Below are 23,158 nucleotides of genomic sequence, written 5' to 3'. Positions count from 1 at the left end.
TTTAAAAAAGAAAAGAACTTCAAATAATAAACAGATTTATTAATTGGAGGTTTATTCTTCTCTGAAGTAGAAGACAATCAATTGATATGTCTCTCTCACATCAAAGTTTCTCTCTGTGTATCTCTCCCCTGTCTTCACTCTCTCTAAAAATCAATGGAGAAATACCCTCGAGTGAGAGTTAACAAAAAACAAAAAAAGAAGAAGACTTTGTCCAATGAGAGAAGAATCTACCCTCTTCCCCAGAACAGACAATTTCTTGATTTTTCGCATACAGATTTGGTTTACCACATTTTAAAAATAATAGTGTATGTTTTATTGGGCTTTCCCCCCCTTTCTTAAGCTAGCGAATGTTTGGGCCGTGCACCACAGTGGGATTCTGTCCCCACTTCTGTGGGGGTGCCAGGGCCCAATTACTCTGCTGTGACTCACATCTGTTCGGTCGGTGGTTGTGCTGAACGAGGCTCCATAGATGGCCTTGAGCCTGTGCCTCTGGGCATGTGGGCCTGTCTGTCGGGAGTGTGTCTGAGAGCACCTGGTGTCCACTTTCTGGAGGCAGGCAAGCCACCTGCATGTTTCTGACCTGTCACGGAACCCAGAACCGGGGGCAACGACATCGCTCCAGGCTGCAGGCTCCTTTCCCACATCACCTGATCACTCAGGGCTGGTCATCCCCCTCCTCTGAGCACGGAAAGCCTGTCTATTTTTAGGCAGAAGAGCGTCCTGAACCCTCTGCCCACAGCCGTACTCAGTGGACCAGGTAAACGTGCTCAGGGCTGACGTGTGGCCCAAACCCTATAAGGGCCGTCTGAGCCCCGCTGCTCTCTGCTCCTCCGCACCGTCATCCATTCACAGGAGGGCTGGGCATGCGAGGAGTTAGCCTCATGAAGGTCCTTTTTCTTCTCGCTGTTCTCCACTGCCTGGTCCTGATGAACTCAGGTAACCCTGTTGGACCAGGGAGGAGGCTGGGGGAGGCCAAGAAGGCTGGGGAGGCTGCAGGAACTCACGGACATGTCCCCACAGGGCTGTGTGTCTGCACTGGGTTAGGGTGCAGGTACCCCCCCCGCCCCCTTCTCCCCTCCTCCCCAGGGCTCAGCTCTGGGCTGTTTTCATCTCCCCTGTGAAGAGTGTTTTAAAGACTGATGTGAAATCAGGATCCTGCCAAAGGCACAGGGCACTCTGCTCTGGGACAGCCGGGAAGCGGGCACTGCAGGGTGAGGCCTTTAGAAGGCAAGGGCAGGTGTTCCTGGCAAAGCCAGGAAGGACGGGACCCCCAGGGACAGCTCCTCACTCTCCAGGGAGAGAAAACCTTCTCACTCACGTTCTGCTGTGCGATGGACAATTACGGGCCTGGTAGTCAGTCACACGGGGCCCATTTGACAGATGGGAAAACGGAGGCAGGGACGGTGAAATGAAAGGTCCATGGAGAAATAGTTCGTTATTGTAACAGCAAGACCAGAATCCATTCTCCAGGTCACCAGGCTCTGGACCCTCCACCTTCGTTAGACATGGGCTGTCTGCTCACCTCACTGTCCTCCCCAAACCTGAATGGAGCTGACTGAGGCAGGACCCCAGCCGGGCCTCCTTGTGGCCAAGGCACATGCGAGGTTTCTAATCGTGCCAGACCTACACTGCGGGGGAGTCGGGGTGGGAGGGTGGGTGGTGTCTCTTTAGTTTCGGTGTGTGTCCTTTTAGGCATGACAGTTGGCATTTGAAGGCCCGACATAAGACCTTTTTTTAAATTCTCTCATTCCAAATGGCAAATGGTTTTTATTATTTTTGAGGTAAAATTGACCTATAACATTATATTGGTTTAAGGTGTATAATGCAGTGATTTGCTATTTGTGTATATTGTGATCTATTTACCAGACATGTCTCATTAACATCCACTGCTTCACATAGCTACAATTTTTTTCCTTGTGACAAATATGAAATGTTTTCCTAATGGGGACATAAGGTGCTTGTGCCTGACCTACACACGCACAAGTAAGGGTGAGGAGAGAGGCTTTATTTTCTGCCTTTCATTGTAGGATATAAAAATGAAAATTGGGCCACAAACTGAGGGTCAGAACTATTTCCAAGTTTCCTGGTGACCAAGACCCACCCTTCATTCTTCCACTCCGGTCACCCAAACTGCCTTTGCCCTCCCTAATGCGTTAGCTCACATCGTGCCCAGGGAGGTTGGAACCAGTCACACCCTAATAATCTGGAATAAAATGGACAAGTCCAGGCGGCACTTTGAGGCATAGCTTATTGTTCCTGTTTTAAAGCTGGGAAACTGGAGCTCAGGAAGCCTGGAGCTTGTTCCGAGAAAGTCAACGCTGTGAAAATACAGTCACCACCTGGAGTTGGGCTGTGGGCTGGGCTCCGCCTTCATTCTCTGTGTGAAGGAAATATCAACTCTCTTCTATCGTGTCCACAGGCGATATCCCACCTGGAATTCGAAATATTATCTGCATGATGCAACACGGAACCTGCAGACTCTTTTTCTGCCACGGTGGTGAGAGGAAGGGGGAGATCTGCTCTGACCCTTGGAACAGGTGCTGCATATCCACTGCAGAGGAAGAGAGGAACAATAAACTGGAGAAAAGTGACAAACCTGACATGGAAGCTTCTGGAAGGCAACCAGGACCTTCGAGTCCCCCAAGGGCTTAGAAGGACGCATGGCTTACATAGGTGCTCAATAAACCTTTGCTGAATGAGTCCAGCATCCAGGGTGGAGGTCTGATGAAAGAATTTTCCTAAAAGTTTTCTCACTTTGTCTTTGTCAGTGTTTTTTCAGAGTCTCAGAATTTGGGCCCTGGTCAGTGTGGCTCAGTAGATAGAGTGTCGGCCTGTGGCCTGAAGGGTCTTGGGTGTGATTCCGGTCAAGGGCATGCACCTTGGTTGCAGACTCCTCCGCAGTCCTGGAAGGGAGCATGCAGGAGGCAACCAATCGATGTGTCTCTCTCACATGGGTGTTTTTCTCTGTCTCTCCCTCTCCCTTCTACTCTCTCTAAAAATCAACGAAAAAATATCCTCGGGTGAGAATTAAAAAGAAGTCTCAGAACTTTGTAATATTCTACTCCCTTTCTCTGTTTCAGAGGGTGTCTCCTACCTACCCACAGATGGGGGTGAACTTGAAACCAAGGTCTAAACTATCTTATCTTCACAGGGACAGAATTACAGCCAACCCACCTGCTTCTTGTCCACTTGAGTGACCATATCAAACCCAACATCAGCTCATCCTATGTGCTCCCAGATCACAGGGAGCACTGTGCCCTTCCCCTGGCCCCTCCAGCAATAACCCCAGGAGGTCTCGGGTTCCTAGGACTGTACTGTTTTCACAGGTTTACTCTTAGTAACCTCCCTTGGTTAACCCAACAATCTATTGTAGCAGGGAAGTCAGGAGGCTAAGCGTACTGCCCGGGCTAGCCATTCCTAAGTGGGATTCTCAGCATACCTGCTGGCCAAGGGCTTGTTGTTCTAGTTGCTTCTTAGGAACATACTTCTGGGCAATTGAAGCAAGGTGGGGTGCCTGCTAATAGGATCCCTGGAGCTTTATTTGTTTTTTTAATCTTTTTATTACATTGATGAGGTGGCATCGGTTAATAGGATCATATAGGTTTCAGGTGTGGGTTTCAGTGTTACAGGATCTGTAGATTGCACCGTGTGCTCACCACCCAAAGTCCAATCTTCTCCCATCACCATATATTAGGCCCCATGCACCCCCACGCCCTTCCCTCTGGCAGCCACCACCACGCTGCTGTTTGTGTCCACGAGTTTGCTTTGTGCCCCACACATGAGTGAAATCATGTGGCGCTTCCCCCACACATACTGCCTTGAGCATTCCACCCTCCCCTTTGCTTTCCTCTGGATGCTGCTCAAGCTGCCCTTCATAGCTTATCTCTGAGCCAGTGGGTCCCAGGGCAGTGAATAGCGACAGGTCAGACACATAAAAGATAATAAAATCGGACGTGCTGATGTACAAGATCAGGTGCCCAGCTTTTCTAGACTAACAGCTCAACAAGACACCCTGTTCCAATGTTTCTGTCCACTGCCCAAACCAGTGGCTCATGAATCAGCTGAGCTTGCCTCTGGAGTCCCTGGAAAGCAGACTTCTGCTGCCTGTCTCCAAGCCCAAGTCCAGTGAATGTTGGGGTAATGCCTGGGCCTCTCCCAGACTCATCAGCACTCACTCCTAGCTTCGTTTCCTCAATCTCTCAAGCAAACCCATGGGGCATTGCAGCGGAACCCTTCCTATCCACGGGCACCCCCGGGGAGCCCTCTGCCCCCCTCTCAGAGGGCAGGGGCCACTCCAGATCTGCCATATTCCTGCATGTGGACCAGGTGGATGTCAGGTCCCCAGGAAACACACATCTCAGGCTTCAGGACATCCAAAGGGTCTGGGCTGCCTGTCACTGCTTGAGCCAATTCAGCAGTGACAGAGCTGAGTCACATATGAGCATTCATTCCAATCCTGCCTGCAGCATGGGAGAGCAGCAGGTCACCCACAAAATCTGCTCTGCCCCCCACCATAAGCCAGTGGCTTACATCGGGGAGAAGGACAAAGGTTACGTGGGAAAGTAGGCAGAAGGGCAAATGGGCAGTTTACAGGTAATGCGGGCTGGAGATTTGCAATGGCCTGTGGGTGTGCAAAGGCTGGGGGTCTTCAAAGGCTAGTGATATGCAAAGGGCTGGGGTCTTCAGTGGGCTGGCAACTCTGGTTTCTGCAACAGGTTGTTAATCTTTCCATGATAACAGGCAGCTTCCTGGTGGGCTGCATTTCCAGGTGACCTCCCAGGTCCCATCCCAGGCTGGTTAGAATGTACCTTCTTTAGTCAGAACAACACAATCACAGTTAACAGAGCAGGATTACAATTTCTTTTTAAAAAATATATTTTATTGATTTTTTACAGAGAGGATGGGAGAGGAATAGAGAGTTAGAAAGATTGATAAGAGAGAAACATCTATCAGTCACCTCCTGCACACCTCCCACTGGGGATGTGCCCGCAACCAAGGTACATGCCCTTGACCGGAACTGAACCTGGGAGCTTTCAGTCTGCAGGCCAATGCTCTATCCACTGAGCCAAACCGGTTAGGGTGGATTACTATTTCTTACAATTAGCTGGTCCCCGATATTCTATTCCTGCCCTATCAGGTGGGCACACACAGGCTCTGCCCAGAGCACCAACACTCCACCTCCACCCGCGAGTAAAACCCAACAAAACCTGGGGGGACAGGCCAGGCCCAGATGCTAGAAAGTGGGTTGCGGTCCCTGTCTTCTGCTGAGAAGGTGCCATTGGCAGCCAGTCCCTTCTCTTGGCCTAATTTTCCTCCAAAACAAAACGAGGCAGCTGGTCCAGACACTGGGACCCTCACAACTCTCCAGGCTGTAGAGCAGACTCAACACTGAAGCAGTGGTCCTAGGGGTGGGGGGCTCCATCAGGGAGGTGAGGAGAGGAAACCATTGGATCTTCTGTCCGTGGAGGGTCAGGTGACAGACAGCCTGCTGGGCCCTAGGCAGAGCCCAGGACCCGCTGGCAGGGGATTTGCACGCGGCCTCCTCGGCACTGTTTACCTTTCCTGATGGAAACAGAAACATCTTCTCGTGAAAATGGGGCCTGGTGGAGCCTTCCTGGTGACAGCATCAGGCTCTCTGGCAGGAGTGCTGGTATACCCTTGTCAGAGGTGGCAAGGAAGAGGTGCCCCAGCACTGGCTGGGGTTTCGGGAGGCAAAGGTGCCGGGCAGGGAATTAAGGCCAGGTGCGGGAGGGGTGCCGGTGTCCTCAGCAGCTGCACTAGAGTCAATCCGACCCTTGACTTCATCCTGTGAAAATGTGTCCCAAAGACCTGGATGCCAGTGTTTGCACTGCCTCTCTGAAATATGGAATAAGTCCCTTCATCTCCACAGCATCCTTCCCCTTTTTTAAAGCATTGAGTTGAATGTGGTCCTAAGACGCCCTGGTGTGGCTCTAAGAGAGCAGGAAGCCCCAAATGATGACCATTTTTCAAAGCGAGAAACTATCTTGGCCACAGGCAGTCTGTCGATCCCTACAATAGCCAACAGAGGGCGCGCTGCCATCTCCGGTGCCTCTGGCCGGTTTTGATAATGGCTTCTTGCTAAAGAAAGAAAAAGGGGAAGGGGTTGAGAAGTACAGATTGGCAGTTACAGAATAGTCACAGGGATGCAAAGTACAGACAGGGAATATAGTCAATACTATTGCAGTAACTAGGTGGGTACTACACTTAGGGGGGTGTCACTGTAAGTTATATAAATGTCTAACCACTATTCTGTACACCTGAAATTAATATAATATTGTATGTCAAATGTAATTAAAAAACAAAAAATTAGGCAGCCCATATGGCTCACTGGTTGACCTATGAACCAGGAGGTCAGGGTTCGATTCCCAGTCAGGGCACAGGCTCAGGTTGCAGGCTCCATCCCCAGTGTGGGGTGTGCAAGAGGCAGCTGATTGATGATTATCTCTCATCATTGATGTTTTTCTCTCTCTCCCCCTCTCCATTCCTCTCTGAAATCAATTAAATATATAAAACAAAAACATTGAAAACGAGAAGAGCAGCAGCTGGAAATAAAGTCAGGTTGAGCCTGAGGGAGCCTGACTTCCCAGCATGCCTAGCTTGTCTTTCTTGGCACGAGTTAGACTGGAATGCCTCATTGGTCTCTTCCCAGCTCCAAGTTCCATTACAGGTGTGTGTACTGCATGGGTCAGGCTGCCATTAAGGCATCTCTGTGCACCTCTTCTTATCTGAGAGAGGGGCCAGGCCACCGAAGCACAGCGGACAGTGAGGGCCAAGCTCACCCCTGCCCCTTGTGGAGTTCAGATGCCCCAGGGCCCGGTGCTGAGCACTCTCAACTGTGGGGAGGAAGCCCAAGGCAGTGGAAATCACTGGCTCAGAGGAGGACCCACGGGTGCCGCCCAGGTCTGCCACTCACTGTGCCCCATGGCCACCTCCTCTGGGGATTCTACAGGGACTGGGACAGGATTGCCAGCAGGCAAACAAGTAGAAAGCAAAAGATGTGTTCCCTGCAGCCCGACCTGGGACCTTGGGCCCACTCCCCATGGGGCCCACCTGCCTGTCCTCCCTCTGAGACACTGCTCTGTGTGGGGTGTCAGGTGGGTGCCAGACCTGTGGGGGTATCACTATGTACGTTATATCCCCTCCAGCTTGCAGTGGGAGGAGGTGCGGGCAGACAGGGGACTTTGCCTCTGATCCTGGTGGAAGTGGCCCGGGGTCATGCACCCTCTCTGACCCCGGAGGGGTTGGCCGTTCTGGGAGTGGTCCGGGACCCAGGCAGCCAGCAGGGGCAGGGGCAGGGACCAGACTGTGTCCAGCAGGGTCCAGTGGTGAATGCTGGGCAGGTCTGCATCCTCCCCCCAGTGACTCATCCAGAGGCAAGTATAATTATCCCGACTGTCCCTCCGGGAACTTCCTCTTCTGAGCTGACTCAGGGAGTAACCAGGAATGAATGACAGGCATTCCCTCCTTACACCTCAAGGGGCTCGGACCCCCCTCCACTCAGAACCCTCACCTGCTTCCTTCACAGCCCAGAGCCTGTCTCGTGTGCAACGCTTTTTCTTGAACATTTATCTCTGTGTCTACTGCATGGCTGTGGAGGGAAAGAGGGAGGAGAGAGAAGAAGGGAGGGAGGGAAGTAGAGATGGAGAAAAGAAGGAAGAAAGGAAGGAAGAAATGAAGGAAGTTGAGAGCACGCCCAGTGGGTGGCACTTGGCAGGGCCCTGGCATTGGTCCCTCTGAGCAGCTGACAGCCAAGCATCACGGTGACTCAGGAAACTGAATGCTCAGGCATGGAGCTGGGTGTGGTGCAGTCCCCAACAAGCACGGCCAAAGGAACTGGAAAAGCCACAGTTTCACTCGACTGCTGTCCTGGCGCAGCCACAGGGGGAGCCCAGAGGAGCACAGCTGGTGGCCAGCCACCAGGCCAGGTTTATGTCTTGCCAGGTGAGCGGCCTTCCTCCTGGGAAATTGCCTTCCTCCAATCCAGTGGTTCTCAGTGCCACCCTGGCAGCTCTTAGGATCATGTATACTGCCTGAGGCTCCCCCTGCGGGGGTCTGACAGACTTGGGACAGATCTGGGTAGTTTGTAGAGCTACCTCAGTGAAGCGGGGCCACTTGAGGCAAGTTTGAAATTTGTGTTCAAGGTTAGAAAACCAAAAAAGGAAGAAGGTTTGCACCAAAGGAATAGACAGATAAAGGTGTGAGATGAAGGGTGTATCACTAACTATATGGGGACATCCATCAGGCCGTGCAATTTTAGTATCTCACCATTTGGTCAGTTATACCTCAATCGAGCTGAGAGAAGTTTCCTGAAGCCTGACTCTGCAACATGTGTATAACAAAGCACAAAGAGTCCCACGGCACAAAATAAATGTTCAGTCATTGTCACTTAAATATGCATGTACATATCTACATTACACAGGCTGCGTTGTTCATGAGGGCTAGTGCCTAGCACGCAAAAGAATGAGAATAAAGATGCAAACAAAAGAGGTCAGCAGAAAAAAGTGTGTGTACCATGATTGTAAGGGAGGGGGTCAAAAAGAAGGAAATGGAAGAAAAAAATGAACAGGAAAGAGCAAAGGACAGAGAATTAAGGATTGACCAGGGCTGTGTCTGAGGGTAAGTTCCACCATGCGTGAGGGCAGTGAGGTCCTGCAGGCGGTGGAAAAGGGGAAGTGTTTCCGGGCTCTCAAATCAGGAACAGAGGGATCAGGTGGGCTCTGTATGAGCTGCAGTGAGGGGCAGGGGGTCTGTGAGTGTGCAGGGGAGCGACCAGGGGCCTCTGGGTGAGTGGCAGGGACAGAGGAGAATATAGGCCCCGAGGGAAGCAGATGTGCCTCGTGCCCAGCTCTGCGCTGGGTCCTCTGAGGTCCATGGGGAAGTTAGGACACAGAGAGTCTTTCTCAAAGAGCCCAAGTCCTGCACTTAAGATGTGACCAGAAGGTAGGAGAGTACCTTGGCTCTGTTTTCGGGAAGATCTGAAAGCAAGATGAAGTATATTTTAAGCAGCTCCCTAAAGTCCAGTTAGCCAGGCATCCATCATGCAAGTGAGACAGGTCAGGGAAAGGTGGACGGGCCTTGGGATCTGTGGAAAGGCGTGAGCGATCCGGTGTTCCCATGTAGGAACAGGGGCCCTCTTGGCTTAACCTTCAATTTTTTCTGAAGCAGCCACAGATATGGATTTTTATGCAAAATCTTTTAAATGTTGGCAATTAATATCACAAGTTGGGGGCTATATTCCACCCATGAGTTTCCAATCCATGTCTGTGGTTTAGATGCAAGAACCAGTTTGACTCATTTAATGAACTATGGGGATGAGGCTGTCCTAACCTCAGACACCATGATTCTTGTCCCTTTGCCGGCACAGAGGGTCCGTCGCTAACCTAAATTCACACGGTCCATTTGTCACCCACTGGTGACAAATGCACAAGTTGCAAATCCCTTGAAGAATGTTGGTTGTACTAACCTTATTACAGTAGGCACCCATCGCAGCATAACAGATGACCCCAGCACCTACTGAAGAGCTGACCGTCTCTGTGGCTGTGGATGCCATGCCTGACTCAGGTTGCTTCTGGATAAAGGCGCTCGTGAAGTTGCAGTCATGCTATTGGCCAGGCCTGGGACCCACTCACGTGGTTGGTGCAGGAGTCAGTCCCTCGCTGGCCGTTGGAATGAGGGTCTCAGTCCAGTGCTAGCTATTGGCTCTCCCACAGGCACTGCAGTCTTTCAAACCACTGCTTTGCACCCTCCTCCACTCTTCTCATGTTCAATCATATCAACTTTAAATTTTTTCAATTATACTTAACATTCATATATTATTTATGTTTTATATTATATTATTTTATATTAGTTTCAGGTGTACAACACTGTAACTTATGTAACTTACAAGGTGAGCCCCTCAGTAAGTCTGGTACCCACCTGAGAGCATACATAGTTGTTACAACATCATTGACTCTGTTCTCTGTGCTGTGCTTCACATCCCATGACTGTGCTGTAACTGCCAATGGACACTCCCAATCCCTTCACTTTTGCACCCATCTCCCAACCCCCCTCCCCTCTGGCAACCCTCAGTTGTTCTCTGTGTCTATGAGTCTGTTTCTGTTTTGTTTGTTCATTTATATTTTTCTTTAGATTCCACATGTAAGTGGAAGCATATGGCATTTGTCTTTCTCTGTCTGACTTATTCCACTGAGCATAGCATCCTCTAGGTTCATCCATGTGATTGAAAATGGCGAGACTTCATTCTTTTTTCAATCATGTTGACCTTTGATTCTTTCTCCCAGGCTCCAGCCCCCAAGTCTGCCACTTCATCCTGTTGTCACTGGAAACACAGCCTTTCCTTCAGCTCTCAGTCCCCTGGCCTTGAGCCTCACAGCCCTCTAATCCATCTTCTAATTCATCCCCCATATCACCTTTGCTATCAGCATTTGCTAAAATGTAAACTTGTTCTCTTGCTATAAATCCTTTGCTGACCGTGCGTTACCTACTGCTGTCCTTTCTCTGCCTTAAGTCTGGGGTTAGTTCTCCTTTGTGATATTGTTTCCTAGTTTGAAAATATCTTCAGCTATTCAAGTGATGAATGCCATATATGGTTGAGTATCTACTTTTTCATAACACGGACACAAATGGAAAGATGGCATCTGTGAAAGGTGGTAAGAAATGCTCACCAACAGTGAGAGTGTTTGGCATTCACCACAGAGTTTGGCAATAGCTCTGAGTGTGGAACGAATATATTCTGCATAAATGCAGCATAGGGAGCGATCACGTTCAACCCGGGTGATCAGGATCCTGAGGAGCTGATGTTGGGCTGGGCTCTATTGATTGTGCAAACCAATGTGTAGGAAGTTGGCCAAATGCTGTGAGTGGTTGTATCTGAGCAATTAGGACAAGAGAAAAGTCAGTTTCCAGCCTCTGTTATCAAACAATTAGAGAGTGATGGTGATGTTTACAGAAAGGGAGAAGACTTTGACTACACTAAGGTGAGGTAAGGTGCTAGATATTATCAAGACGGTAATGGTCTTCACATGGATGTAATTATCAGTCAGGATAATTGGACAAGTGTCCCAGACTAGTGATAATAATAGAAGTCATCTGCATAGAGGCATGGATAACCCACATCCCAAGTGTTATGCATTGCAAAAAGAGGGCCAGGAGCACCAATGTGGTATGTAATTAAGGCCAGGGGGTGACCAAGCCTCTCTAAGTCTTAGTTTTCTCATCTGTGAAACCTAGACTCTTATAGCAACCTTATTGAATTATGCATGAATCAAATGAAGTTAATGTATACCAATTGCTTAGGACAGTGCCTGGCACATAGTATACGCTCAACTAATGTCAGCTCTCATGATGATTATCATCATCATCATATGATCGTGATCATTATCATTGCTATGATAATGTCAAATTCTTGAAAGTGCCCCCTTCCAAGCATGTGGAACCTCTTCTACCTATAGCAGGTGTTCGGAGTTTGCTTACAGAATCTGACAGTTGCACCAGGCCCCTGAGCCCACACTCCTGAACCAACACAACCCAGAAGGTGGGCCAAGCCCTATAACTGCACTCACCAGTCACAGCCAGGCACAGCCAGGATCTCTTCAGCTCCCACTGCACCTACTGACCAAAAACCCATTGACTGGGCTCCTTAACATTCAAGTCTAATCACTGATAAAACTGTAAAAAGCAGTCGGACCACTCAACATTGACTCTGTGTCCGGTGGACGTCACCTGCTTCCTGGACTTCCTGGAGTCCCATCCAGCCATGAGTAACAGGTCTGAGGGCATCGTCTTACGCCTCGCATTTGCATGGGAGTGTCACCAAGGAGGATCAGATGCCAGTCCATCCAATACATCACCTGCATTCTCTTTCTCTGATGGAGGAAGATGAGACACCATATTGAGTCATGAACCCGGGAGTTTTCAGACAATGACAATGTCTAAATCGCGTTTCGCCCAAGTTACAGGGCCCTGTGATGGCCAAGAGACATAGGGTCAGTAACCCAGGAAGGCAGCCCTTTTTCCTCCCTTTCTTCATCACCTGAAAGCTGACCCTGTCTTATCTCAGTTTCAGGGGTACCTGTGCAGCCTCGGGGGTGACCCAGCCCGAGGTCTGAATATGCCTTACCAAGGCTGGGCTGATGTGGTTCCCAGATGGGCCTCAGACACCTCAGGACTTTAGGAGGAAGGCAGATGCATGGAAAACCATGGTGTGGACCACCCTAGGACAGCTTCACAGAGGAGGTGGATCCTTCCCACCTGTGCCTACAACTCGATGGGAGCCAACCCTGGACCAGTTCCAAGAGCCCAAGGGCCTCAGGACAGCAGGAGACTCCTATCCGACTCCGTTTCCCCCTCTAGGTTTGTAATGAGCCTCCCGGCTTAGTGGGTGTGGCCTGTGTGGTAAGAGGCTTTGGCATGAAGCACTGGGAACTAGTCATGTTGTCATCACTGTGATATTACAGGAATTGCAGCCGTGGCTCACGCTCCCCATGCTGTGGACCAGGAACTTATAAAGTCCACAGGCACAGCTTCCCGGCCAGTCTCCCGCGCTGTGAGGCCGTCAGCATGAGGATCTATTACCTGGTCTTTGGGTTGCTGCTCCTGTGCCTGGTGCCTGCTCCAGGTAAGCTGGGCTGGGGTGCGAGGGAGGCAAGGGTGGAGGGCATGCCCATCAGAGCCGGTCCCTCCTCATTCCTCAGGACGCTGTAGATTGAGGAGATGTGTTGCACCAATTTTTGTTCCTGATAAAGATCAAGAACCTGAAAGCAGGTTCCCCAACCTTTTTCGATCCACTCTTTTTATTTCTGTGTTTTGGGGTTGTTGTTGTTTTTTTTTTCTTCAATGTTATTTTATATTGGTTTTAGGTGCTCAAGACAATCATATTCTGAACACAGTAATCTCCTTGACGTTTCCAGTTCCCCAGCTGGCACCATACATACTCCTCTCAATTATTATTATTGACGTTTTTTCCTAGGCTTTGCTTGCTCCCTCGTGACTGCTTTGTGTCACCAATTTGTGCTTCTCAGTCTCTTCTCCACTTACACAAGCCCCAACCCTGCCCCTCTGAACAGACTGAGTAGCTCCCAACAGCACCCTTTCAAGACTGTTATCCTTGTTAATGAGACATGAAGGAAGTGACACCGACATTTTAGAACCAACAGAAAAAGTTGATTTAATCTGAGAACAGAAGCACAGACTTGCATTGTATTAGCTTGGTGGTGGGAGGGAGGGTCTTTGGGTCATTTCCCACCTTCCATGTGTCCCCCGTGGGTGCTCCCTGTGGTCACACTTGCCAGCACCATGTGGTCCACAGCTGAGCTGCAGCTCTTAGATACTTGGTTGACTGGATGGCTGGTGCCGCCTTCTACTTCACTCCCAATTTCATAGAACAAGAAAGAAAGATATAAAAACAAATCAGTCTACTTGAGGAATCCCCACAACCTTGCATTTATAACCAGCCTTCCTAGAACCTTCCCATGTATTCTGTTCTTTCCTTGCAGGCAATGGAGGGATCATAAGCACAGTGCAGAGGTACTTTTGCAAAGTGAGGAGTGGCCGCTGCGCCTTGGTGAGCTGCCTCCCTAAGGAGGAGCACATAGGCAGCTGCTCGCTCACTGGCCGGAAGTGCTGCCGGAGGAGGAAGTGAAGGTCCTGAAATGTGGAGAATGATGTCACGTGGGAAGATGCCTGCATGGAGTTTATAAAAGCAAAATTACAGTAAATATTTTTTCAACAAAAAAAATCAGAAGTTTGATTGTGTTTATAAAATCCTAGTCTTTGTGGCTGTGGCTCCTTAGAAAGTGTTACTGATTCTCCTTTCATGCAAGTCACATCTAACCTCAGGGGAACCACAGGGTACCTGAGCTGAGTTTCTAAGGGTTAGTCCTCTTTTGACGATTTTATGCCCCAGGAAATGGGACTCTGTTTCTCCACCCGACACAGCTCCTCCCCATGTAATCCATCTCTAGGATGTCAGTGCATCCTTGGGGGCCACCTGAGTCCTTGTGAACACCTGACACCTCAGGGAAACGGGGACCTGGCTCTCCCTCAGATGCTCCTGTTTTCCTCTCAGCCATGCCTCTGCTCCAGCTGACCTCACACCTGATGTATAAGCTCTCTCCTAGCTTTTCCTCTAAGTTTCAGCCCTTCCCTCGGGAGCCATCTCAAATTCTACCTCCTTCTTGACAATGCAGCTCATTTCCCACACAAATGGGATCTTTCCTGTGATTTCACCACAGGGTTCTCACTGCAGGGCTTTACCTATGAATCTTGACAGATTTTTTTGCATCATATACATTTGCATGTTTTCAATCTTTAAGTTCGACACAATTGTTAAAGTAAAGAACCTTGTCTTTAAAAATTTTTATATGTTTTTATGATTTTAGGGAGAGAGGAAGGGAGAAGTAGAGAGAGAAAAACATTGATGTGAGAGAGAAACATCAACCAGTTGCCTCCAGAATGCACTCGAACCCACAATCTAGGTTTATGCCCTGAAGGGAATCAAACTGGCCATGGTGCATGAGACAACACCAACCCATTGAGCCACGCTGACCAGGGCCAGGACCTTGTCTTCATCAGCTCCGCCTGCCTAGTAAAGGGCCTTGCACCACAGAAGGATTACCTGCAACGGGAACTTCCTGCCATAGTTTGCAACTGGAGAACCAGGCACAGGTGCAACACAGGTGTTTCAGACAGTAGACAACAAGCAGTGCCAGGCTGTGATTGAGGAGTGACCGACAAATGTCTCTAGTCTGCTGGGTGCCAGGCCCACAGACCAGCAATCCTCCAACAGCAAGAGACATCCTCGTTTCCAGGGCAGGAAACCAGAAAGGGCCATCTGGGCGGGGGTGGAGCAGCAGGGGCCTGTGAATCTTGGCCTGAGCAGTGATCTGAGCACCCTTAGGTAAAACTTCAGAAACCAGAGGAAAACACCCAGCAGGGGTTAGACAAACAAATCCAAGACCACACACAAGGCTGGCAAGAGTGAATTCCCACCAGCAAAGTGGAGACACCACGAGAAAGTCCTCAAAAAGAACTTGCATTCATAACAGGGCTGTTGAGCTCTAAATTAAACCTTCCTGGAACTGCTCTGACAACTTTTGTAAAACCATTTCTGAAAGAATCGAACTGATCTGCAAACAACTTATATGTGAGCCAGAATAAATCTAACATTCTTTGAAGGAAAACAACAAAGTCCATCACTCAACAAGATAAGCTTATAATAGACTGAATCCAATCAGAAATACCAGGTTTGCAACAAAACAGAACAATATGGTCTATACTCAAGAGAAAAGTCAGTCAGTACAAACAGACCCACCTGCCCCCTTGACAAAGATGATAGGATTAGCAATAGGGGCTTATAAGAATGGTTACAAATCTTATAAATGTCTGCAAAGTTTAGGTAAGCAAAACAAACACCTCATCATGATGAGGAGAGAAATGAAAGCTATATAGAACCAAAACTAAATATCTGAGTAAAAATATACTGAATTGGATTAATGGCATATGACATTATGGAAGAAAAGATAAGTAAGACTGAGCCTGTGTTAATACAAACAAATCTACACTAATAAAAGAGAAACATGCAAATTGGTGTCACTCCACTACACCCACCAGCTAATCAAATGAGTATGCAAATTAACCCAACAAAGATGGTGGGTAATTTCCATACGCAGGTGCGGAGTGAAGACTGAAAACAACTAGAAGGAATCCAAGCAATGCAGAAGGGAGTGAAACTGCGGAGAAGCAAGCAGGGTGGTGGAGATGGGAAGGAAGCAAATGGGACGGTGGAGGTGGGAGCGAAGCCAGCCTTGGTGGCTTTCATTCCCTTCTTTGCTTTGCTCCAGCTGCAGGAAGCCTTATTCTTGCAGGAATCTTCCTGCAACGGGCCTCTAGTCCTATATAATAAAAAGAGAAACATGCAATTAACCGTCCCTCTGCTATGCTCAAGCCACACCAACCAGGCACACCCACCAGCCAATCAGGAGTGAGTATGCAAATTAACCCAACTAAGATGGCCTTGGCCACGAAGCTGGAGTGAGCAAGAGGCTTGGGTTGCCCCCAGTGACGGAGGAAGCCAAGCTTCCCCCCTGCCCTGGCCAGCCCTTGGCTCTGCTCAAGGCTACAAAGTTTCAATTAGAGAAGATAAATAAATCCCAGAAAAAAAAGGAGAAGCTTGGAGCTTGGGTAGCCGGGGGGGCATGGCCATCCTGAAAACAGCCATCAGCCCCTCACCCAGGCTGGCCAGGCACCTCAGGGGAGACACCCACCCTGATCCAGGACACCCTTCAGGGCAAACCAGCTGGCCCCCACCAGTGCACCAGGCCTCTATCCTATATAATAAAAGGGTAATATGCAAATTGACCCTAACAGCAGAATGACTAGGAATGACTGGTCACTATGACACACACTGACCACCAGGGGGCAGATGCTCAATGCCGGAGCTGCCCCCTGGTGGTCAGTGCGCTCCCACAGGGGGAGCTCTGCTCAGCCACAAGCCAGGCTGATGGCTGCCAGTACAGCGGTGGTGGTGGGAGCCTCTCCTGCCTCCTCAGCAGTGCTAAGGATGTCCGACTGCAGCTTAGGTCTGCTCCCCACTGGCAAGTGGACATCCCCTGAGGGCTCCTGGGCTGCCAGAGGGATGTCTGACTGCCAGCTTAGGCCCAATCCCCCAGGGAGCAGGCCTAAGCCAGCAGGTGGACATCCCCCGAGGGGTCCCAGTCTGTGAGAGGGCACAGGCCAGGCTGGGGGACCCTTTCCCCCGAGTGCACAAATTTTTGTGCATGGGGCCTCTAGTGAATAAATAAGTGAGAGAGAGAGAGAGGGAGAGAGAGAGAACAGTTCATACTGACCTGTGGGAAAACATAAAGCCGTATGTGATATGTGTTTGGAGGCAGAACGAGGATGGGGAGGGAGGATATGGGTGAGTAAAGACTGGCCTGCCATGTTCCAAATCTGATGAGAATATGAACCAAAACATTGGTGCCCATGGAAATTGCGCAGAATAAACACAAAGAAAACCACACGAAGCACATCATCATCACAGTGACCAGTGGGTCATAGAAAAATCTCAAAACGTAGCCTGAGAGAAAGACACATTAAATTTAGACGAACAAGAGAAGGAATTACAGCAAACTTTTCACCAGATTCTACAAGAGCCAGAATAAAAGGTGGCAATACCTACAAGTACCAAAAGAAGAAGACCGTTTCTCTGGCCAGGGTGGCTCAGTTGATTAGAGTGTTGTCCCTGTACACCGGAAGGTCAGGGGTTCAAATCCCCATCAGCACTCATACCTCGGTTGCAGGTTTCATCCCTGGTTTGGGTGCTTGTGAGAGGCAAACCAGTTTCTCTCTCACATCAATGTTTTTCTCTCTCTCAAATCAATAAACATATCCTCAGGTGAGAATTTAAAAAAAAATTTTAAAAAGAAAGAAAAATATTGTCAACCTATAATTCGATACTAGAAAAATACATTTCAAACATAAAGGTAAAATGAACTCTGGGTGATGATGAAGTGTCAGTGTAGGTTTATTGGTTGCAGCAAGTATAACATTTGGTGAGGATGTTGATTATGGGGCAGAAGGTACACATGGGAAATCTCTGTATCTTCTCCTCAATTTGGTGTGAACTTAAAACTACTCTAAAAAATAAAGTCTATTCTTAAAGTAAGGTAAAACTTTTTAAAAATGTTTTTATTGATTTCAGAGAGGAAGGTAGAGAGAGAGAGAGATAGACACATCAAGGATGAGAGAGAATCACTGATTGGCTGTCTCTTGCATGCCCCACACTGGGGATCAAGCCAGCAACCTGGGCATGTGCCCTGATTGGGAATGGAGCCGTGGCCTCCTGGTTCATAGGTCGATGCTCAACCACTGAGCCATGCCAGCTGGCAGTAAGGTAAAACTTTTTAAACAACAACAAAAAAAAAAACTAAGAAAATTCCTCATCAGCAAAACCTGCAGTATTTGAAAAAAAAAAAACCAAACAAAACACCACTCTTCAGGCAGAAGAAAAAGTGATGCCTGATGGGAATTTGGCTCTATGTGATGAAACGAACGTGGCTACTAAGATTCTAGACATTATCTTAAAGAGAGAGGCTGTCAATTCAGAGAAAAATGAGACTCAGATGCACATTGTTTATTAAAAAAAACCATTTGAGATATCAAACATAAAGAGACAGATTAAAAATGAAAGTATGGAAACAGATATACTATGGAAATATTAATCTAAAGAAAAGAAAATGGGCTCTATTGGGTTTTTTTCCATTTTCTTCTTTTGTTGTTGTTGTTTTAGCACCTGTACAATAGAACTGTACCATCTCCAACCAGAGCTGGCCGCAGCTAGGCCCTCCTGCCTTTGGACGGCACATACTCTCTACAAGGATTGTTTGGAAAAATAGCAATTGGTAGAAAAATAAGAACAAGAGTGGGAAAGACAATTCCACAAAAATAGCAATTGGAGATGAAGAAGCTGCTGTCACTGACGATGCGTCGAAGTGTGTCCTTCACAAAGACGTGACATTTAAATACAATTAAATCACGTCCTCAAATAGGTTTTAGGATGAAGAGTGTTACCAGAGATAAACAGAGGTATTTTTCCCAATGATAAAGCGGTTAATTCAACAGACACATATTAATACTAAATCTCTCTCACACTCAATTGTTCAGTCCGTCCCCTTACCAGCCAGGAAGGAAGAGTTTAGGGTCAGGATTGCAGTGACTGCTCCATGCAAATCTGCTTTCCACACACAGAAACAAAGTGGCCACCAGGAAAGTGACACACGGTGACTCGTGGGGACGAGGCCTTGGATGGGAACTCCTTCACAACTTCCCTCAGCACTGGCCTCCGCCTTGGTCACACTCATCGAAACTCGCCCTGCGATGGCCACCACCATCCCCACACCCAGAGGCACCCTGCTTTCTGGAAGCACTTCCTTGCCAGGTGTCACCAGGATCTGTCGACCAGGCCTTTAAATGACAGAGGGGCGTGGCCAGATTCTACTCCTTCCTCCCAAGTCCCCTTGGCGCACTCATCAGAAATGACCCTGGCCTTGGCCGTTGTTGCTCAGTGGATAGAGCGTCTGCCTGTGGACAGAAGGGTCCCGGGTTCAATTCTGGTCAAGGGCAAGTACCTCGGTTGCAGGTTCCTCCCCAGCCTGGGCCCTGGTTGAGGCATGTGCAGGGGCAACCAATCGATGTGTTTCTCTCACACTGATGTTTCTCTCTCTCTTCCCGTCTCTTCCACTCTCTAATAATCAATGAAAAAATATCCTCAGGTGAGGATAAAAATAAATAAATAAATACATAAATAAATAAATAAATAAATACATAAATAAATAATGAATTCATAAAAAAAGACCCTGGATTAGGGAGTGTTTCCAGCCAAATCGATAAGCAACACTTGAGTGTATTCTCTGCAGGTGATTATAATGTAGGTAAACATGTCTATTGCTCTCGAATATCATTGGACTAAAGAGGAAGGACTCGTCACGAATGCACCTTCCTTTGCCTCTGAAAAAGCTACCCTGAGCGTGGGGCGCTGGGCTCAGTCCAGTCTCTGGGCCACCGTTGCCTTCGCTGGGTCTCAGAGCAAGGGTGAGGTTGTGGGAGTCAGCGGGAGATCTCACAGAGCCTGGGGTCCTGGGTGCCTTCAGAACAGGGTCCCACCAATGACAGGGAGGGCCTGGGGCAGCTGCCGTTCCCACAGGGCATCCCTCAGGATCCCCAGTCTCAGGGCCATGGGAGCTCAGCTTGGACGGGTCTGAGAAGAGCACAAACCATGGGCTCTCGGGCACTGATACAAGGAGAGCTGATGTGGCCTGGGTGTCCGAGTGACCCCAAGGCCGTCCTTGCTTTGTGACACGGAGACTGAGGAGCTGGGTCTGTCCCCATTGCATCCCCCTTCCTTTCTCTGAGGAAGAGACACAGGACCTACCTGCCCCCTCACCCGCCACAGGGGCAATGCTAAGCTGTAGGAGCTTCCCCCTGAATGTCACCCTCCACGGGCACCCAGGGAGGCTCGGGCCCCCGAGTCTCCTGTCCCTCCCAGTGACACCAGCCTGGTTCCTGGTGTGGCCTGAGACTGTCCCCAGACGCTCAGCAAATGCCAGGCAGGCAGATTCCAAGGCCCTGGGCGGACAGTTGAGCTCCAGGAAGTTGCTTCCCACACGGAAAAGCCTGGCCTCGTCCAGAAAGATAGAAAGACGGGTCCCCTGGGGTTTTCCCGTCCGGACTCGCATGAAATGATGGGTGTGCCCTGGGCTCTGAGGACCTTCTCGTGACGCACAGGACAGGCAAGAGGAACAATTTAATTGCTCTGGGTTCCCAAAGCTGCAGCCAACCTGGGCCCTTTATAAGGAGCGAAGCGCAGCTCCCTCAGTCAGTGGCTCAGCTCCTGGCTCACCATGAGGCTCCAACTTCTCCTGCTTGCGTTCCTCTTCGTGTTCCTGTTGCCTGTCCCAGGTAAGAGGGGGCGGGCAGACGGACATCACAGGACTTCTCTCTCTGTGTCCCCCTCCCTCGCTCCCTCTCCATCTCCCTCTCCTCTCTCTTCTCCTTCTACACACACGTTGGATCACAGAGACTGAACGGCTTATGAGATGCAAGCACCCCACCCATCGCCGAGGACACAGGTCCGGAGCTGGACCCTGCAGGGCACAGCCACTCTGCACTCCCAAAGGCGCCCACAAGGGGGTAACTGCCAGCTCGTCTCTGGGCTCCAGGACCAGGTGCTGCTAACAGGGACACCTCGGTCAGCTGGCTTTTCTCGTGTAAGAAAAGCAAGAAATTATGCCCTAGGCCCGTGGTCGGCAAACTGTGGCTCGCGAGCCACATGCGACTCTTTGGCCCCTTGAGTGTGGCTCTTCCACAAAATACCGACTTCTGTGCATGGGCCACAAAGTTTCAATTGCACTGTACGTGCACACCCGCTTATGGTATTTTGAGGAAGAGCCACACTCAAGGGGCCAAAGAGCCGCATGTGGCTTGTGAGCCACAGTTTGCTGACCACTGCCCTAGCCAGTTACCCAGTGGTTAGAGCGTTGGTCCTTTAACTGAAGAGTTGTGGGTTCAATTCCCGGGCAGGGCCACGTACCCTGGTTGCAGGCTCGATCGCTGGCCCAGGACAGGGCGTGCAGGAGGCAACCAATCGATGTGTCTCTCTCACATTGATGTCTCTCTCTCTCTCTCTCTTTCTCCCTCTCTCTCCTCCCCACTCCTCCCTCCCTTCCACTCTTTCTTTAAAAAAAATTGATTTGGTTCCAGCCCAGAAATGCAGAGTATCACTATACAGATCTTTATACTAAAGTGGGGAGTCCTTGGTAACCCAGAGAATAGCAAGGCCCAGCCTCAACTGGGGAGCCACTGTTTGGGGCACCTCTGCACCCTGTCTTCCCAGCTCGAAGGTCCTTCAACACACTCCTGCCCTGGCTGCTCTTGGCTCAGGGCCAGGCAGCCTACGCACAGCGGCTCTGAAACCTGGATGCCAGCGTTGTCCTTGCTCTTTCGTGTTAGGGAAACAGACCAAAAGGAGAGGAGGGAGGGAGAAGCAGGAGGCAAGGAGTAGACCTTAAATTATGTTGGAAAGCTCTTGTTTTACCTGTCTTCTTCTTGGCTGTATTCCAAGACAAGCCTTACCAGGGAGGGAGGTGGAGGGGACATGGCCTAGGAGGTGGGAGGAGCAGGAAGATGAGAGGGAAGGAGGGAAGGACTGAAGGGAGCCTCCTGGGAGGGCCAGGGCCTGTGAGAGCCGGACCAGCAGAGAGTTCTCAGAGATTAGAGACACCATTAGGAAAGAGGTTTCTTTACATCTGTTTTATTGATTTCAGAGAGGAAGGGAGGAGAGAGAGAGACATCAATGATGAGAGAGAATCATGGATCAGCTGCCTCCTGCACGCCCTGCACTGGGCATGTGCCCTTGACAGATTCAAACCTGGGACCCTTCAGTCCATAGGCCAACACTCTATCCACTGAGCCAAACTGGCTAGGGCACGAAGAGGTTTTTAAAACTATCTTTATTTTACATTGTGAGTTACTTAGATATTAAGTTCTCCTTAACCAATCCTTGCACCGGAAGAGGCATCTCAGCTCAAATACTTCACTGAGGAAATGATGGAGAAAACAAAGACGTAAACACTGACCCCTGCTGGCTGTGTCCCATCCTGAAAGCACTGGCCCGGTGTCACCTTCACTTCCTGGTGACTCTCTCTTCTGGAGTAACGGAAATGGTACAGACTCTTGTCCGCCTGTCCTGTCCCACAGCCACCGCTCAGAGCCTGTCCCACACTAGTTCTGGAAACGCAAGAATCCTCTCCAACCTCAGCAGTTCTAGTCTCTGTTGGAAAACTGGACCCTAGCATCACAGCCTCACCTCTTCTCACCTCGATGGCGTAACCCCCGCCCAAGGTTTCACTCCAGGGAACGCTGACACCAAGGGCCTCTCTGAAATGGGGCTTTGATGTCTGACTCTCTTACCTTTTATATTTTCATTTTAGGTTTTGCTCGGCTTGGTGGTCCTAGTTGCAACAAGAAAGGTGGAATCTGCATGCCATTTCGTTGCTCTGGAGGTAGAAGACCAATAGGCAACTGTCTCTTCCCAGGAGTCAAATGCTGCAGAGTATAGCAATTGGAGATGAAGAAGCTGCTGTCACTGATGATGCATTGAAGTATGTCCTTCACAAAGATGTGACATTTAAATACAATTAAATCACATTAGACTCAGAATCTCGCCCTCTTGTCCTGGGGGTTACTGCGCGGTGCTTGGTCACATAGGCCCATCTCTGAAATTCTGGAGGGCCCGTTCAGGCTCTTCTGTGGACCTTCAGGGACCCCCTTGGGGGACCCATTGTGCTTTTCAGGTTTTTGGTGCTCTTAGAGTCACCTGAGCTCCCCAGTCCTCCCTGTGCTTTCCTAAAAGGTGCACTTTGCCGTTGCTTCTCCCAGCCTGCATGCCCTCACCTGCCCCACGGCACTCCCACACGAGCCTCCCTCCCCCAGTCTCCACCGGAGCACCTCCTCCTCAGAACACCACTCCTGATCCCCACAGGAAGTGGCCCCTCCCTCCTCCACGCTGCCCCAGTGCTCACTTCCTTTTGGTCCATGCCTCTCACTTAATCGTGTGGGTCACGTTCTAATTCTCCACGTGGCT

General features: G+C 49.6%; 2 protein-coding genes across 3 annotated transcripts; both read left to right on the top strand.

The window, feature by feature from the left end:
• Nucleotides 1-881: 881 nt before the first annotated feature.
• LOC102437472 (sperm-associated antigen 11-like) lies at nt 882-2,652 on the top strand. Its single transcript, XM_006105965.1, has 2 exons — nt 882-936; nt 2,420-2,652. Exons 1-2 carry the CDS (start codon nt 882-884, stop codon nt 2,650-2,652), a joined length of 288 nt encoding a protein of 95 aa, XP_006106027.1.
• Nucleotides 2,653-12,488: 9,836 nt separating this feature from the next.
• Nucleotides 12,489-22,625, top strand: LOC102437161 (beta-defensin 103). Of its 2 annotated transcripts, none has more exons than XM_006105964.3 (3): nt 12,489-12,637; nt 13,515-13,731; nt 22,506-22,625. In XM_006105964.3, the coding sequence occupies exons 1-2, from the start codon at nt 12,580-12,582 to the stop codon at nt 13,658-13,660; spliced, it is 204 nt and encodes a 67-aa protein (XP_006106026.1). In that variant the 5' UTR covers nt 12,489-12,579; the 3' UTR covers nt 13,661-13,731; nt 22,506-22,625. The 2 variants fall into 2 exon arrangements, with proteins under 2 accessions (XP_006106026.1, XP_014303490.1); XM_014448004.2 differs by lacking the exon at nt 22,506-22,625 and adding an exon at nt 18,308-18,391 and having other exon boundaries at nt 12,492-12,637.
• The last annotated feature ends 533 nt before the right edge of the window (nt 22,626-23,158 follow it).

Source organism: Myotis lucifugus, unplaced genomic scaffold (assembly GCF_000147115.1).
Source record: "Myotis lucifugus unplaced genomic scaffold, Myoluc2.0 scaffold_740, whole genome shotgun sequence".
Classification (NCBI taxonomy): domain Eukaryota; kingdom Metazoa; phylum Chordata; class Mammalia; order Chiroptera; family Vespertilionidae; genus Myotis; species Myotis lucifugus.
The sequence above is the reverse complement of the archived record's forward strand: the minus strand, read 5'-3'. Positions and strand labels throughout refer to the sequence as shown.